The following is an 18118-nucleotide window of genomic DNA, read 5'->3' on the forward strand; positions in this document are numbered from 1 at the left end:
CCTTTAAACTTGTCCTTAAACCTCTCAGTCTCTGTGCTGTTCTGGATCTCTCCTGGGGTAATTGATTGTTGAAGCCAGTTAGAAATAGTTGCGTCAGTTTGAGGGGGTGTGCATTTTTTCTTCAGAAGAAAGGAAGAGGAAGAGGCTGTTGGTGTCCAGTACTGTGAGAAGATGGAAGACTTGCTGCAACAATCTGACTTTGTTATGTTGATTGTGAACCTGACTCCTGAAACTCACAGACTGATTGGGAAAAAGGAGCTGGGTCTGATGAAACCCACAGCTACTCTTATAAACATCAGCCGAGGTAGGATGATCTGAAGTAACTGTTTGTAGCTCCACTCTTAAGGTTGTGTTTTGTTTGATTATGTTGACGTTCCCCTCTCCAACCTCAGTCTGTGATATCCGTCTGTTTGAGTCATGAAGTAGCTGGCAGTCTACAAATGAGTGACTTATTGTGGACCATATGCTATGTGTTCAAAGGTCCTGTGGAAATTAGGGATGCTCAGCAGATGTTCAGTTCTCTTTGGCCTTATCCTAAAGACAAGGTTTTTAGTGGAAGTAACTGAAAGGTTTATCTTAAGCGAGGATGAACAGGTACAAGGGAAAACATTATGTAACATTTGGAATAGCTTGTAGAAAGGAAGCCTCAAAAGGGATGACAGATCTGTTGGCACTGAACAAGCATATGAGAAAGATTATAGTTTCAGTAAACAAAGCAGAGAAAAAGAGTGGAAAGCATGAAGAGATTACGTGATTTGTCTGTAATAATACAGGAAGTGTCAAAATGAGGAAAAGACTGAAACTGGTCTCATCCCAAGAAACACCTCATGCAGTGGACCATAATCATTCTGTAATTAAAGATTAATAAATAAAATTGCTGGTTTGTTTGGCTAATGGTTGTTAGAAAGGCATTCTGCTTCTGAACAAGATGAAGATCCTCTAATTTTTCTCACTAGACCCTTGAGACCTTTCCTTACTCCCCATAAAAATGTGTTCATTAACTCATCATGATACCAAGATTTCATTTCAATACAGGTGCAGTTATTGATCAAGATGCGTTGGTAGAAGCTCTCCAGAGTAAGGTTATTAGGGCTGCAGCTCTGGATGTGACATACCCTGAGCCTCTGCCAAGGTAAAGAAACCTGTTTCCCATTCTTTTAATCTGAAATGTTTCAAACTGTGTGCAAAATGCTGTCATAATCTTGATCTCCACGGGGAGCCTCTCTCACTGTGTAAGGGCAAAACCTCAGCCTATCTCACACAATCATAAATAAATGACAAAGTATTCACCTTTCCCACATCTGTCAGTTCTTTGCCAGCCTAACTGACAAGCAAGACAACAAGACCAACAGAGAAAAAAAAAGAAATGGGTAAGCAAGCTTCTCACAGCTTTCTGCTAGTTCTGTGCTTGGGGCCCTTTTATCTCAACATGCCACTGCTGTTTCCTGAGGTTCCCTTTCTCACAGCTAGCATAGGATAGCAGCAAAGTTCTCTGTGTAACATATTCTGTTCTTTCTGTTTCTTACAGAGATCATCCTCTATTAAAATTAAATAACGTAATCATAACCCCTCACATTGGAACTGCAACAGTCCAAGCTATCCATATGATGGCAGAAGAAGCAATAGCAAATATGCTGGCTGTTCTCAGTGGCCAACCCATTCCAAGTGAAGTGTTTCCCAAATGATGTGTGCCAGATGATACCACTAAATCTCCTGTTTATAGGAAGGCACTGTTTCTTAGAGTACCACTTCTAAACTGAAAAAAGAAAGCAACCTGTTCCTGCACTGCTTGTCACGATACTACAAAACTGTCATCTCACTAGACTTGATCTGTACTGTTATTTCCAATTCTGAAAAATAAAGTAGAACCAATAAAAGAGATTTGTTTGAAGATTTTAACTGAGCAGTTACGCACTTTTATATCTTCAGTCTGTTAGGGAATACTCTGTGACGTACTGGATTCAAATCTCACTGGATTATGTAACACTTTTATGTGGGTCGGAGGCAACTTGCTGTGGGGGGGTGGGGAATGGCTGGGCCTTGGGGGACAAGGTCAGGCCCGCCCTCAGAAAGCACTTGGCAGCGCCAGACGCCTGCGTGGGGCAGCTGTCCCCTGTAAAGGACACGCGGGTAGCCCACACCACGCCCCCGGGAGCCTGTGATTGCCTACAGCACACCTCACTCTGGCCAGGGGAGTACTGAGTGGTCAGTGACCTGCATGTCCCGCCTGCGAGGCTTGATCAGGCTAGCAGAACCTTATAAATGCGGGAGCACAGGGCTCACCCTGCTGGTGTTTCTCCTCTGGCTGGCATTGTGTGAGCCATCGGATCCTCGGCTGTAACTATTTTTCTCTTATTCTCTTTCTTCTCTTCTCTTTCTCTATTCTTATTAATCTCTGTTCTTCCTTTACTCTTTCCTTTATTCAAAGTTCTTTAACTCTTTCCTTTACTCTAGTTTTCCTTGAGTAACTTAGAACCAATGACTCATGTTTACTAAGCTGGTGTACTGGTTACTTTGTAGGGGTGCTTTTGTGGACTGAACCTTTGTGCTGGGTGTTTTGGTGAAATACTTCTACCTTGTTTGTATGCTATCCCTGTAAAACCTTTTGCCAAAATGTTTATTTTCTCACTAAGTTGAAAGAAATTCCCTTAGAGAAAGAGTGGCACTGTTTCCTCTGGACATGAATTCGAGGTGATAACGAACCAAAGGCTTTCTGAAAGTTTGGTTCTTTTGAAGCCTTAAATAGAAGTAATATTCCCGGTTGAACCCGAGGCTTCGAAATTGGGGTGTTGCATACCCTTGTTCTGTTCCCAGTACTTGCTGCTACAGAATGATAAGCAAGTGCACCAAGCAGTTTGTGTAACACTCTCAAATCTATGAAAGATGAATGAGCTTTAATTCTCTGCAGAAATTTGACTGTATCCTGACACATTTTTCAGCCAATATTGCAATATTCTATTTTTATACCAAAACACTGAAGAAATGTCCTTTGAAGTAATTGTAGGCCTAAATTTTTCCTAATGTAAGAATTCTGCTTCATCTATACGTTAAAGCAATGACAATCATTGAAAAAGTGTCTTTGATTTTCCTGAGGTGATCCTTTGAAAAACAAAGTAAATCCCAGGAGATTTTGTTCCTCCAAGAAGACAAAAATTGATGCTTTTATCTTGACTGGCCATGAAACAGTGGTAGAACTACCATTGAAATCACATGGGTGAGGGCACAGCCTAAAGCGAAATAAGTGGTCAGTCCTAATTTGCAGCCCAGGGCCAAGCTTTTTATTACATTCTCTTTCCTAGGAGCAAGAAACAAAGTCAGAAAATTCAGTAAAGTGTTTGTCACCCCCCTAAAGTCAGAAAGCCTTTCTATTATTTTGCAATATAGTCAGGCTTCTTGAAGGAATGGTAAAATGAAGTTTTAGCACAGGAAGTGTAGACAGACCAAGAATTAGACATTCAAATGCAAATACTGAAATACTGCTAACAAGGCAACAGAAAGTATTGCTATAGGGGTTTCCAAGGTCTTCAGCCCTTGAACACTCTACCCACCACTCTTCCCAAAATTGCTGTAGAAAATCAAAGCAGCTATAAATAGTCTATTTAAAACAACAACAAAAAACCAAACCAAACCAACAAACAAAAAACAAACCAAACCAACCAACCAAACAAACAAAGAAAGAAAAAAAAACAAAACCAAAAAAAGAATCAAAGCAACTGTCAATTCACAAACCCTCTGGGAACCAAAACCAGATGGTCAGTGATTCCTGAAAAAAAACCAAAAATATCAACTAGTTTTGAGTGCACAAGTCCTTCTTGGAAAACACTTGCCTAAGCATCTATTATTTTGTTAATTTATGATAGGCTCAAGAGAAAGCACTGCAGTCACTGGGATCTCTCCAGGACAGGAGACTGCAAAAATCTCTGCAATGATACATTTAAAAATTAACCTGGTAACTCAAAGTGCATGATGAAACTGTGCAGTTTATTTTCATGAACTAGATTTGGTCTGACACTTTTCTAAACTACCTAGACAAGGTAATTTTTGATTTCGGGGTAGCAAAGGAGATTTATTGCACTAGACTGTTGATGGTCTGAAGCTAAGTAATTGATGAGAAGTAATTGTTGTGTTTTGAGCATGGTAGCAGTAATATGAAATCTTGGAGACCACGGAGGGCAGAACTTGTTCAGGCCTGATTGTGTGAATATCCGTGTGTGTGTGCGTGTACACATGTATGTATGTATATAACAGATATATATTGAAAAGAGCTGCTTTCTTGTCTTGGTTTGCTTATTTTCCTATCTAAATACATGGTTTATAGGATCTCTTGCTATAGATGTCATGAAACAGGACATGACAGTGATTATTCTTTAAAATGTCTGGAAATAATTACATGTCTTTCCTCTGATGATTTGTGTCTCTCTTTTTTGTGCAGATCATGGAAGGAGGAGAACTACCTGGGCTTTTGGTAAATGAAATTGGTGGCATACGTGGGATACTGCACAGCCATGTGGCATTCCTGAGGAAACATTTCTACCTCATCACCATGAAGGAATTGCTTGAAAACAGGAAGCATTTAAGTAGAAAGGTCCAAGCAATCTATCTGTGGTGGCACAAACCAGTCATTGACCGAGAGCTTCTCCAGAGCCTGCCAAACTTGAAAGTGATTGCAAATTCAGGAGTGGGGATGGATCACCTGGATCTGAAACTTATAGCTAGCTTTGGTGTGAAGATGGCTAATGCTCCACGTGCTGTTTCCAGCAGCACAGCAGATGCTGGGATGGCTTTGCTGCTAGCATCTGCTAGAAGACTAGTGGAAGGTAACATCTCAATTCTTTTGTGACTTCTAAAAGTCATACAAGGTTTACCTACCATTAACTTGAATTTTCTTATAGAGTTATGTGTAGTGCACATAGTTTCACATAAAATGTGAAATAAGTATAATAAATGTACTTAAATTGTTACATTATACATAGACATACATAACCTTTATTTCAACCACATATAAATAAAATCGTATGAATTTAGTTTTCACAGGGTTGAAAAAAACTTGACCAGAATCTAATCACATAATTTAAATACAACTTTCTGCTTTACGGACCAAGTGTTCATAGAAACTGGAACAGGTGAACAACACACTGATGTGTGTTTTCTACATACAAAAACTTTAAATTCAATTACCTTCTGCAGCAGTGCATTTTCAGTGACTATGACATTTGACCGACATAAGATGTGCTTTTCAATGTGACAGTGTTACAATGCTATAACCAAAAGAGGGAGATGCCCAAGATCAGACAATCGCTGGAGCCACAGGCTGGCAGAATAAATTAGTGTTTGAGACAACAGTGAAGCAGAACAAGGGTATATAGAATCATTGAATAATAATAAGTTGGAAGGGACCCACAATGCTGATAGAGGCATGGGCATATTCTTGGGGACTGAAATGGATTGGTGCAGAATTGGGGCATTTAAGGGGCAATAGAGAGTAATAAAGCAGTCTGCTCCCTTTTCTGCTTATAACATCCTTTCTAGTTTCTTCAACAATTTTTTCTTGCTATTTCCCCAAATAGACCTACTCTTGCCTTTGTTAGAATGCCTCCCGCTTCAGGAAAAGATCCCCCAGGTTTATCCTATTAAATTTACCTGACTTTGACTTGCCAAATCCTGCACCACAGCATTCATAGAAACTCAAAGGAGGGTTGTCTCACTCTAAATCTGTTTCTATGTCACAAGGAGGAGACAGATTAAAAGGGAGATTGATTTCTTGTTCCCATCTACAGAAACTATCCCTGGTGGCATTTCTGACAGCTCTGCCCTCACATGACTGAGTTTTTTCCCCTGAGTCTTTTTTTTTATACTTCAACAACATTCTGCTTATGTTCTAGATAAGCTGGAAATATCAGAAGACTGAAGTATCAGAAGCTTGTCATCTTCCTAGCAGATTAATAAGTGCTGACTTTGTGTATATAACTGTATTTTATGTGTTGTAGAATTATCCAAAATTGTGCAGGCTTAACAGGTAATTATGGAAATTACCACAGTGATTTTTAAAGCAGTTGCACTTTTCTTTCAAAGGAGAGTGACAGATATAAACAGGAAACCTCTTCTTATTCTAAATAAGCAAACCAAATATCTGGTGGTGTTCTCTACATGACATTTCCAAACTCTGCATTGTTATTGGCAATAATTGTTTTGATTGTTGATGAAGAACAGGGCAATATTTTCATGAGTCTAAAACAGTAAAAGGATTTTTGGGAGAAATTACATCAAAAGGCTTTTTGTAGTATAGTAAGAATAAATGAGAATGTCATATATACAGGTAGGAGGGAAAGATGATATTTTAGGGAGTTACCTAGGACACTACAAAATCATGTGTTTGTAATCATTAGAAGTGTGCTGTAGTAGCACAACAAGTTCAGATTCTTTTGCCTTGTTCCTCTGTGTTGGACTCCATTCACTTCTCATATTTGAGTATTTTTCCTGCAGTCCATCACATTGCAATTTCTTCAAGTGTGGATTACTGTGAAGCTGATATTCTGGGAGTTAAAGTTTCTGGAGCTACTCTGGGGATCATTGGCATGGGCCGCATTGGATATAAGATTGCTCTGAGAGCCAAAGCATTTGAAATGAAGATTTTGTACCACAACAGGACACGGAGGTAAATATATGTCCTGACCTTAAGTGCAGCAGAAACTCTCTTCTAGGTAGCCAGTATTTTCTTTTCAAGGAATTATGTCAGAAATATAGCAAAAACTGAGGGAATAGGGCCAAGATTGAAACAAAGGAAAAAAAAAGAATGGTTGCCTTAAATCAGTCCTGTAAAGAGTTACTTGGTGATTAAACACTTGGAAACTTAATTGAGGTTTTATATTAGAAATTTCAAGGTTTCCTGCAGATATGAGCAGAAAAATGGAAATCAAGCTTATACTTTTTTTTTTATTCTTATCCTATCATACTATAGTGAGACATAACTCTACCTTTTGTTTATTTTTACTGCGTATTTTGAGAGATCTTGTTGAAACTCAATGTCTGGAAAACTAAGAAACATATACTTGGCACAATATGATTAACTTGAGAGCTGTTCTTGAGAAAACCCTCTTTCTCCTCAAGCCATTTTAGCAAGTATTTAACCTTATTTCACCTTTTATTTGTGGCCCCTCCTAACTTGTGAGTCTGGGAATCTGATCCTTGTTAGACATTCAGCACAAGGGCTCTTCACTGTAAAAGCAAGCAAGATCCCCACATATAACTCAAGGCCCTTCCAAACAGGCAAGGTGCAGACAACAAGCAGAACAAATATTCACTGCTATAAATCATGACCTACCCTGAGAGAACTTTACTCCCTCTGACTGAAGGGAGAAGCTGCAGTGCTAGGACATGTGGCTTTCAGTGATTCTCTCCACATGCAGACTGCAGAAGGAGGGTCACTGCTCTAGCTAGCCCTAGTCAAATCAGAAGGGTGAATGAGGCCAGATATTTTTAGCCTTGCTTGGCATTTCTGTTACTCAGAAAAACAGCTGAGCAAACTCACATTAAAAAAAGTACTAGTGAACACCCTCCTTAAGATCTTTCAGAATTTCTTCATAAGCCACACAAAACAAATATAACAAAAGGCACAAATCTTTTTTTTTTCCCTATGGATCATCACTAACTCACTCTGTTTAATATTTTTCAGTCTTTAAAGTAATATTTATGTAAGAGTGCTGTGGTGAATGATCAATGTACAGTGCAATAGAAATTAAAAACCTTTTTATTTTAAAGTACATTTACACTTCAAGCTTATGTGTTGAATCAAGATGCATTCTGCATGCTGCAAAATTGGCTGTAGTTCCAGTCTGTTCTGTTCCTACTTATTCTCTGGTTATTGACCTGTACACTGAAAGAAACCAATGAAGTGCATGTGTTAGGAGACACATGATCCAAAGTTCTGAAGTTATTTTCTTAGTGTGACCTCTTTATTTCTAGATCAGGGAGGAAATAACTCAAAGCCCTTCTCTTGCAATCAGGAGCAGAAAATTGTACACAGGATCTCCTGTCATTGCTTCTTTAGGTCCCAAAGTTCAGGAAGCTAAATTTACAAAGAATGGGAGAAATAGCAAGTATTCCTTTTTATTGTGAAAAATTAAAACTAAAAATCTCTCTCTACTTTGGTAACTTTTCGGCTGAACACTTAACTCTGTAGAAGTCCTGGGGCAGCCAGAAGCCTGGCAAAGAGCTGCCTCACTGATTTCACTCATGAAAAAATGACAGGCTTACTGAGGGTGCCAACAGGATGACATGAGTTCTGGTGAATAACACTGCTCTGGTTTGAGCACCTTCCCCACTGGGAATCCTGGAGAATGGACCATGTGGTGCCATCTGCTCCAGTGCTTAGCCTTAGTCCATTTGCAGACTTTATAAGAAGCCCCTGCACTCTGCACTGCAGTGGCTGAGAGGCAGGCATGCAATCCATCCCCTGTTGTAGGGCTTGAAGCCTTCCAGAAGGGTCTAAACATCCAGCTGAGCCTAAATTTGCCACCTATTTGCTACATGGATGTGATAATCAGATCCTTTCGTTTGTATACTGGTGGCATGAATGAAGAGAATATTTTCATGACTGATGCCCTGAAATACTTTTCCTCCCACTAGGAAAGCACAAGAGGAGCAAGCTGTTGGTGCCACTTACTGCGAAAAGATAGACAGCTTACTCCAGCAGGCGGATTTTGTGATGGTGGTGGTGAGCCTGACACCTCAGACACGCAACCTGATAGGGAAAAGAGAGCTGGAGCTGATGAAACCCACAGCTACTCTCGTTAACATCAGCCGAGGTACCGTCCAGAACAGTTGACTGGCCAGAAAGCATGGGCCAGCTCCTGTTGTGTGCACACAGCACTGTGCTGCAGCTACTGCGCAGGTGGTGCACATAGCGAGGACAGATTGGGCATGGCAAAAATTCCTCTCTCTCCTCCTCCGTTCTCCTTTCACTCTGAGCTCATTACCTGCAACACAAGTTGCACTCAGAGACACTCTTATTCCAAACCAGGTGCAGTAGTTAACCAAGAGGCGCTGATGATGGCTCTGCAGACTGGTGTTATCCGGGCCGCGGCTTTGGATGTCACCTACCCAGAACCACTGCCCAGGTTGTCATCTCTGCTTATTTCTTGGAAAGGATGGGTGAGCCCTGCTGAGGCTGAAGGTATCCCTGCAGCAGGCAGGGACCTGGTTGAGGCAGCCACCCCCTCCCTGCCCTGCAATGGGGGTTTGGATAAAAGTGCCGTGAATATGAATGGAATGCAGACCAGATGTTGGGGCTGATAACAGGCCAAGGGGAAGCCTGGGTGCCAGAAATCAGCAGGAGGCAGGGAGAGCATTAGACCACCTCAGTACAATCACCCTGTGAAGCTGCAGCAGTGCTTCACTTGCAAATTGCTTTATTAGAAGGTGCAACTTGCTATGAATGGGTGAAAGCTGCTTCAGCCATCTCTTCTGAGACCTGCTGCATTGCCCCGAGGTGTCCTTCCCCACAGGCTTCCTTCCACAATATGAGGCTGAAGTACTGTAGACCTCTTGGGCCCAGAGGCTGCTTGGCTTCTGTAAAAAGATGCCTCTACCAGGATGGTGCCTCTCAGAGTTAATTGTGCTGGCTGCATTTTGGGTTTGGGAGGAGTTTGGTCTTGTTATGCCTGTGTGGGAATGAATAACTACAGCTCAGACCATTGTGTAGTGTGAATATGTCAGAAGGACTTAATCCTCTCTTTTGACATAGTTTGAATTGCTGCCTAGTGGCAAAACTCTGTTTCTGGAGAAAAGAGCACAGTATAAACTCTTAAGGTGTCCTCTTACAGTCCAAAATTACTTCAACACAGGTGATCAAGTTCTGTGGTTCTAAGTGGGACTTGTTATGTCAAATTAACTTCAAATAAAGTGCAAAAGCTAAAGTAGGAGTCCTCTATATTTGGATGAACAACAGTAGATAACAACTCTTTTTTCTTTTTTTCCAGAGATCATCCTTTGTTAAAATTAAAGAATGTCATTATAACGCCTCACCTCGGCATTAAAACAGACAAGGCCACTTCCATGATAACAGAGGAAGCAGTTGAAAACATACTAGCAGCTCTAAATGGTCTCCCCATGCCCAGTGAAGTGCTCCCTAGTTGATGTGCAAAAGGATAACACATCTCTTTTTATTATTTTCTTTCCCCCATCAGCTCTAAAGGTTTTTATTCTTATGTTTTTTCCCTTAAGACAAACCTATTTCAAGCTCATGAATATAGATTTCCTGCCTCAGCTTTTTTTGCCTCATCACATATAATACTGCCTTATAACACATAATGTAGACATAGGAAATTTATGTCCTTGTCCAGTTTCATACTTAAGCTAGTCTATACAACCCAGCTGGGAAATGTATACATTATGTTGCATGAAAGTCTTTTAGGGTAACGCAATACTTCAAAAGCCTAAATCTAAGAAGTAGTTATTGTGCAAGCACCTTATTAACACTGCAGGCATCAGCTCACCCTGCAGGATTACGTGGACGCCAGTGGTAATATTTAATGATGGGATGAAGTTCACGGACTATGCAATACTTCTCTCCACATAGCCACAGACCTATTTCAGAGTGCTCTGTACAATGCTGGTATAACAGATCCCTTTCTATTATAGAAAACTAATAGCACACAGCAACACAATGTGATTTAGCTTAACAGACTACATGGAGGTCTATAAGGTACTCTACAAATTAAACCTAATTAGAACATAGTAGTGCTCCGGTACAATTGACTTCTTCTGTCACATATGTTGCTATACAGATATATCTCCAATAGAGATGTATCAGCTCCTGAACCATAGCTTTAAAATTAGATGTTCAAGTTGCACAAAAAAACTTTGAAGCCATCTGATTCTCTCCACATCTAACCACATAACACATCCATTTTCTTCACATTTGATAGGTATGTCCTGGATTTTTACTTAAAAAAGAGTAACATGCCTTTAATTATTATTTTTTGGCTCCTCTAACAAATCGTTCCTTCATTCAAATTTGTTGATTTGATATACAAAGGAAAAAACTCCCATGTTGTGTTTTCAGTGTTTTTTTTTTTCCTTCAGAACTAAAATGTGTAGATAGGCCTCCATTCTCAATTCATAGGGAGAATAACTTTGAGAGGGACTTAACAGTGGTCCTTTGATCTCAGGTAACAGTGAGCAGTAAGTTAAAAGATCACCTATTACATCTTATCAGCAAAGTAGTTTGGAAGTTTTGGATATGAAACAGGTAATGTGTAAACATTTTATAGTTTGTTCGGGTTTTTTTAAGGAAGAAAATTTAAGTAGACTTAACTAAGAATCTAGTTAATATGCTGTAACCCCATCTTGCTAGTTAATGAATTTTTGCTTTAACTGTCTGAACTTGAAATTCATGGAAGGAAATCATACTAAAAATCATTACCAGTATAACAAGAACAATATATGGTTTTATATAATTACTATGAAATGTTATTATATTTTATCTTTTTATTAGTAATTTCATAGAGGATTTGGTATTAATCTTGACTGCCTTAATGTTCAGCATATTAAAATGTATTTGGTAGAATTCAAGATGATAGGATTTTGTAATCCATTCTTTTAAAAGCACTACAGTAGTCAGGAGAGACACAGCAGCACCCCATGGCTGGTTATTTCTTAGTGTGGAAGGAAGGAGAGGGATTCCTGGTGCCTACAGCAGTGGTGTGTCCCGGCTCCTGAGCTGCTGTCATCACAGAAGCTAGGCCTCCTCTCCAGTGGCTGCTGACCAGCAAGGGGGATCACTTCAACGCAACCTTAGTGAACCCAGTACTGAAGCTGTACTTCCCGGCCTCCATCTCCAGGGATGGAAGTTGAGGGAGGTAATTCTGCCCTTCTACTCTGCTCTTGTGAGACCCACCTGGAGTGCTGTGTCCAGATCTGGGGTGCCTAGCACAGGAAAGACATGGACCTATTGGAGTGAGACCAGAGAAGGACCATGAAGATGATCAGAGGGATGGAGCACCTCTCCCATGAGGAAAGGCAGAGAGAGTTGGGGTTGTTCAGCTTGGAGAAGGCTCCAGGATAACCTTATAGCAGCCTTCCAGTATCTAAAAGGGGCCCACAAGAGAGATGGAGAGGGACTTTTTACAAGGGCACGTACTGATAGAACAAGGGGGAATGGCTTTAAGCTGAAGGATGTTAAGTTTAGTTTCAATATTAGGAAGAAATTCTTTGCTCAGAGCGTAGTGAAGCATTGAACAGGTTGCCCAGAGAGGTTGAGGGACATCCCTCAAAGTGTTCAAGGCCAGGTTGGATGAGACTTCAAGCAACCTGGTCTAGTGAAAGGCATTCCTGTCCACAGCTGGAGGGTTGGAATTAGATGATCTTTAAGGTCTCTTCCAACCCTAACCATTCTATGATCTACAGCACAAGTAACCTTGTCAGGAAAATTTTCATGCATTTGTTAGCTGGCATACACACAGGACTGCCTATGGCTGGGGTAAGAGCTGTAGTGCCTAAGGACCTAAGCCTGGCCCAGTTGGTTTACTCTCAAAGAGAGGTTTTGAGGATATTCCAAGAATCATTTAGGTTGGAAAAAACATTCGTGTGTGCAGTGAGAGCTGTCACTGGTGTTTGCCAGTCAGAGACAACTCTTCGTCCCACATTAACTCCTGTGCAATGACTATGTGTAATGACCAACAGAGAGACCAGACCACAGCTGGCCTTTGAAGACAATGTGGGGGGAAAAAGTGTGCTGGGCATTAATGCAAAATGTCTTTTATTTTGAAATCACAAATAGCGCAGAAACACTACACACTTTTTTAAAAACACACAACCATTTGCGAGCTCCCGTTGCTGTCTCTCGGCTTCCCGAGGGATTGGGGTGCACCTCCCGCGCCCTTGCACCGCCTCTCCTCCCCGCTCAGCCTGGTCGGGGGTGCAGGTGTCCAGGCAGTCCCGGCTGGGCGCGGCGAGTCCCGCTCCGCCCTTGCTCTCCGGGGGTGCGGCTCGGACGCGGCGGCGGCGGCGAGCGGGGCCGGCAGGGTGAGTGAGAGCTGCGGCGGGACTGCGGGACCCCGAACCGGGTACCGGGAGCGCCTCTACCAGGCGGCCGCCGAGGTCCCTCGACTCTGGTGGCCGCGGCCCCACGGGGGGGATCGGTGGCATCGTCGGTAGCACCGAGCGTGTTGGGCACGGGGAGCTCCCGCGGTCCTCTGCGACCCCCCGTCCTTCAGGGCCGGACGGAGCCCTTCCCCTCCCGCTCCAGCTCCTTCGTATCTTTAGTCTCACTGGCAGGCCGGCCGAGACAGCTGCAAACACCTCGAGCCAGGGCTCGACCGGCCCTGGACCGGGAATACTCTCCGTGAGGTCGGGGGAAGAGCGGGAGGCGCTGGCCTGGCGGTGTGGGAGCGGTGCGGGAGCGCCTTGCCTTGGGCTGATGGGCAGCTGCGGGTCTCCCGTCTCTAACCTGTGATGACAGACTTGGTTCTTTCCGGAGTCGGCAGAGTGAAGAGTTGTGAGGATACTGAAGGAGACCGAAAAAAGAAAGGGTAAACTTATGTTCAGGAAGTAACTCGATAATTCCAAAGTTCGTAGTTGACAAATTATAGCTCTGTTAACATTAAATGAGATTTTTTTCCTGAGATAATCTCATCAGTGCTAATTGTTGAATATAGTTGCAGAAGTGGCAATCAAAGGCAGAACTTGGGGGTTAAAGGATACCCTTCCACTTACATGGCCACATTCTCAAATTATCAAGACTTTGGCCTTTAAATATTGAATATTAAACAGGAGTAACACCTGATAACTCATTTGTCTAAGTGTCAGCATAGTTGGCATGCCAGAAACAATGTTTTCTTGTATTATTAACAAGATTATATAGAAATTGAACATCCTTCTGAATAACACAGTAAGAACTGAAAAATTCCTGCATGTGGGAGTAATTATCTTTAGCCAGCTCTTCCATAGTGGGAAAACAGCATGTAATGAAGCCAATCAATTCCTGGTTTTTAATAAAAAACCGCTATAATGGATTGCTTAAAACCATGTCCTTTTGGTTCTCGTTGCTTTTGTAGGGCATGGAGGGTCAGGAACTGCCTTATGTGCTAATTGACTGTATAGGAGGGATGCATGGAGTATATGAAGACCATGTTGGATTTCTGCAGAAACATTTTCATCTCATCACCATGAAAGAATATCTTGAAAATAAGACATTTCTCAGCAAAAAGATCAGAGCTATTTATATGTGGTATCACAAACCAGTTGTTAACAAAGAGCTGCTCCAGAGCTTGCCGAACTTGAGGATAGTTGCAAGTTCTGGAGTGGGAATAGATCACTTGGACCTGAACCTCCTCTCTAGCTTTGGTGTGAAAGTGTCCAACACTCCATTTATTGTTTCCACTGACACTGCAGACCTGGGAATGGCTCTGATGCTGGCATCTTCCAGGAGACTTGTGGAAGGTAATAACTGAAATGGCTTTAGTGTTTTTATAGAAAAAGTGACTTCAAAACCTGCAGAAAGTGTGTGCTGATGCAAAGGTAAGCTTAAAAGTAGAAATGTGGAAAGTGCAGGACAAGGAAAAAGTTATCTGTCTTATTAACAATAACTTGCATTTCCAAAAAGGCATATCAGCAAGGTAGATGTGTTTTTTCTTCAGACAGCCCTAAATTCAGGCCTCTTCTCCCTCAGCCCACAGCCACTTATTCATTGATTTTGTTCACTTCAGCTTTGCTTTTCAAGTTATAATAAAAGGGGATTAAAAGGAGATATTTTCAAGGAGGCTTGAAACCTGTCTTTGCCACGCTGCCATGTATGTGAGTTATCACAAACAAGCTGTCCAGAAATCTGTCCACCATGCTCTGTGTTTCTTTTCCTTGCCAACCTTGGTGTATCTTCAAGGTTGCTGGGCATGGTACGGCCTTCCTAAAAGTCTTGATGATCCCACAACTAATCCATCAGTTCCACCATTCAGTATTTACAATGTCAGTGACATCTATGGCACTGCCACTTTCATTACCCCTGCTGATGAATAAGAAGCTGAGGTGCATTTCAGTTGTGCAATAATCTGTACTGCAGGCAGAGAGAGATGATGGGCAGGGTGTGTGATGTACATCCAAGGGAGGTTGCTGCTTTGGCCTTACCTCCCTTGTCTGCCAAAGAGAGGCTGGATATGTTTCCATCCTAAGCAAGAAATCAGTCAGCAGTCATGTACAGTGCAGTATTATTCACTTTTTGTCCAGAAACACGATGACATTTTGTTGCTGCTTCTGTACTTCTGCTTGTCCTACAACAAAAAGTGGGAAAAAAAGTAACCAGATGCCAGAACATCCTTTAAATGACATACTTCCTTCTTTTCCTCCTCCAAGGCTACGAGATGGCAGTCTCCCCTGACACAGAGCATTTCCCTGCTGACTGGCTGGGGGCTGAGGTTTCTGGAGCGACCCTGGGGATTGTGGGAATGGGCACCATTGGTTACAAAGTGGCTGAAAGAGCCAAAGCCTTTGAAATGAAGATTTTGTATCACAACAGGAGTCAGAGGTAAAGCTGGTTGCAGCTCCGTGGCAACTGCTTTTAAACGTTATTTGTACCTTTCACTATGCTTTCACTTTTCACTGAGCTCTTTAAGTGCCAAAATACATACACTTCTTTCAGGATGGTCATTAATTTCCCAGTTTATACAGAAAGAAAGTCAGCAAGGAATGGGAGAGATATATCTCACTGGTCTCCCTGTGAGTTGGGACTCCCTGATCCTGCCTGTCATGGTGGTGACATTACAGTAGACTAAGGAAAGGAGAAAACTGTCTGGGAGGACATAACTCCTGCAACTTAGGTGAGGCAGGGATTCAGGCAGAGACATCTCACCCTTCCAGAGCCAGCTGATAATGAAAAGCCAGACTTGCCAGTCTGTTTACTGTCTTCTAGCTGAGGTCTATGTGCTCTCTGCCCCTGTGCTCCCATCAGGTCCATCCCATCCTATTCTTTTGCGGGAATCTGATGAGAGCAGTACATGCCCCAGACTTGTCCTGATAGAGATCAAATGCACTAGCAGGTCCTGCTGTGCTTGTGGTTTCAGTGAATCAGCACTGCTGCACAGAGAAATTAGGCTGCTGCTGACACAAATTTCTGAAGATTTAACCTCTGCTCTGTCTTGTGGGTTTCCTCAGCAATTTTCACATGAGTTACTTTTCCCAGAGAAGGCAATTCTTGTAATACACCAGTCTTGCTTTTGGATTGGAAAAAAATCCCTGTTACAACCAGAAGGTGTGATACAAATTAATTTATTTTATCATTCATTCAGTGCATTTACATGATACTCATTTCTTACTTTCCATCCCTACAGATATAGAACTGCACGTTTGTGTACAGTTCACTTGGTATTGTGGGAAACAGCTTAACATTTGTCTTTACTGAATTTCAGTCAGATAACCAGCTAACTGCTTTGCACTGTGGAGCGAAGAAAACAATTAAGAAACTTTTTCTCTAAGGGTGATTTGATCTTTTTCTTGTTTCTTGTGTACTGAAGTTAAATTTTGGCTTTTTCCCCCCAGAAAAAAGGAAGAAGAAAGTGCCGTTGGAGCTGTTTACTGTAAGAAGATAGATGATTTGCTCCAGCAGTCAGATTTTGTGTTGCTGGCTGTGAACCTAACTCCACAGACACACAAACTGATTGGGAAGAGGGAGCTGGAGCTGATGAAACCCACTGCTACTCTCATTAATATTAGCAGAGGTGAGGTGTGACATAAACAAAACTGCATTGAGGTTTGCTGGCATGACAAGTCCTGGGAAAACCCAACTCTAATATGGAGTCCATCACTCTAAAATTTTCCACAAATGCTCTGATTACTAGATTATTTAGATGCCTGTGGTCATATCGCAGTAAAACATTTGAGTGTTCCCATAATAACGAGCAAGCAAGTCTCTGAAATGTTAGTGAGCTTGGAGTGTTAGAAGCCCATGTATACTTACATAACCTCCTACTTAAGCTTTTTATTTATTTAATGCAGTGTTGTTGCACATTAATAATAAATAATAATAATAATAATATTATGGTGGCACAGCCTGCTATAAAGCCTGGACTATACTTTGTTTCATGCTGCTAATTCCTGACTGTTCAACACTGATGCACACACCCAAGCTTCCTCCTCCCCCTCCATCACACTCTGCTGCTGCTTCTGCATTGTGATCATGGCTAGCCCTGCTGTTTGCCTGACCACTGTGACCAAAAGGATGGTAAGAGAACAGTACAGAATATGAAAATAAACATAACCTTCTTACTGTAACCCAGGTCTGGTAGTGGATCAGGATGCTTTGGTGGAAGCCCTTCAAAACAAAGTTATTAAGGCAGCTGCTCTGGATGTGACATACCCTGAACCTTTGCCAAGGTAGGACATGTACTTAAATAAAATGAGTGTATGTGTGAGTTTCAAACTGAGTAAAATTTTGTGAGCACATGAGAAGTTGCGTGATTTTGTTAGTATGAGTATATGATGTATGTGCACTAGGACTGCTGAAACCAGGTCCCCAATCCTTCTGTCCCAGCCAAACAAAAATCACATGACTCATTTGGAGGATACGTTGCATAAAACCCCACCAACCTAGGCAGCACTTTGAACTGCTCTGAGTATGCTTGGGTCATGCAATTGTTTTTGTTTGGCGCTTTTTTTAATAATTATTTGAAATATTTCCCTGACTTACCTGCGGGTGATGAAATAGATAACGAATATGCTGTGAGTGACTAGCTCGGCATTTCTTTTCCTTTCTCAGGGATCACCCTTTGTTAAAGATGAAGAATGTCATAATAACTCCACACATCGGAAGTGCCACCAAGAAGACACGCCGCATTATGATGGAGGAAATGACAGAAAGCATACAGGCGGGCCTTGCAGGTCTTCCTATCCCTCATGAAGTGTTGCCATAACGTGGCTTGCACTTAGCATTAATGCCATTAAGTGGTTATCCTAGTGTGACAAAACAGTAATTCGATCACTTTTCATGTAATTATCCCATGAGTATTATACAGATAAAATATATAATGTTTAATTTGTTTAAATAACAGACAGCAATTCTGTGTGGAAAACCTGCAGTATTTTGTCGTGACCTTCAATGAAAAACCCCAGTCTTGCACCAGTGTCATTTATT

General features: G+C 41.7%; 2 protein-coding genes across 10 annotated transcripts; both read left to right on the forward strand.

The window, feature by feature from the left end:
- The first annotated feature begins 9 nt into the window (after nt 1-9).
- Nucleotides 10-11573, forward strand: LOC113961991 (probable 2-ketogluconate reductase). Of its 6 annotated transcripts, none has more exons than XM_027672779.1 (7): nt 11-304; nt 1036-1132; nt 4433-4817; nt 6484-6655; nt 8626-8804; nt 9020-9150; nt 9978-11573. In XM_027672779.1, the coding sequence occupies exons 3-7, from the start codon at nt 4436-4438 to the stop codon at nt 10032-10034; spliced, it is 921 nt and encodes a 306-aa protein (XP_027528580.1). In that variant the 5' UTR covers nt 11-304; nt 1036-1132; nt 4433-4435; the 3' UTR covers nt 10035-11573. The 6 variants fall into 6 exon arrangements, with proteins under 6 accessions (XP_027528574.1, XP_027528580.1, XP_027528579.1 ...); XM_027672778.1 differs by having other exon boundaries at nt 9020-9116; XM_027672773.1 differs by lacking the exon at nt 9978-11573 and having other exon boundaries at nt 10-304; nt 9020-9969.
- Nucleotides 11574-12934: 1361 nt separating this feature from the next.
- LOC113961993 (probable 2-ketogluconate reductase) lies at nt 12935-18101 on the forward strand. Of its 4 annotated transcripts, none has more exons than XM_027672783.1 (7): nt 12987-13023; nt 13264-13529; nt 14055-14439; nt 15346-15517; nt 16528-16706; nt 17265-17361; nt 17744-18101. In XM_027672783.1, exons 3-7 carry the CDS (start codon nt 14058-14060, stop codon nt 17895-17897), a joined length of 984 nt encoding a protein of 327 aa, XP_027528584.1. In that variant the 5' UTR covers nt 12987-13023; nt 13264-13529; nt 14055-14057; the 3' UTR covers nt 17898-18101. The 4 variants fall into 4 exon arrangements, with proteins under 4 accessions (XP_027528585.1, XP_027528584.1, XP_027528582.1 ...); XM_027672781.1 differs by having other exon boundaries at nt 12988-13023; nt 13264-13548; XM_027672784.1 differs by lacking the exon at nt 13264-13529 and having other exon boundaries at nt 12935-13023.
- Nucleotides 18102-18118: the final 17 nt, after the last annotated feature.

The sequence above is a fragment of the Neopelma chrysocephalum genome, unplaced genomic scaffold, assembly GCF_003984885.1.
Source record: "Neopelma chrysocephalum unplaced genomic scaffold, ASM398488v2 Primary Assembly neopelma1_97872, whole genome shotgun sequence".
NCBI classification, from domain to species: domain Eukaryota; kingdom Metazoa; phylum Chordata; class Aves; order Passeriformes; family Pipridae; genus Neopelma; species Neopelma chrysocephalum.

Excerpts from the sequence above, each read along its gene's own strand:
- LOC113961993 (XM_027672784.1), top strand. The coding sequence starts at position 14,058 with ATGGAGGGTCAGGAACTGCCTTATGTGCTAATTGACTGTATAGGAGGG. Across the intron at positions 14,440-15,345 it reads TTCCAGGAGACTTGTGGAAG|GCTACGAGATGGCAGTCTCC; the intron begins GTAATAACTGAA and ends TCCTCCTCCAAG. Across the intron at positions 17,362-17,743 it reads TACCCTGAACCTTTGCCAAG|GGATCACCCTTTGTTAAAGA; the intron begins GTAGGACATGTA and ends TTCCTTTCTCAG.
- LOC113961991 (XM_027672773.1), top strand. The coding sequence starts at position 4,436 with ATGGAAGGAGGAGAACTACCTGGGCTTTTGGTAAATGAAATTGGTGGC. Across the intron at positions 4,818-6,483 it reads TGCTAGAAGACTAGTGGAAG|TCCATCACATTGCAATTTCT; the intron begins GTAACATCTCAA and ends TTTTTCCTGCAG. Across the intron at positions 8,805-9,019 it reads TCTCGTTAACATCAGCCGAG|GTGCAGTAGTTAACCAAGAG; the intron begins GTACCGTCCAGA and ends ATTCCAAACCAG.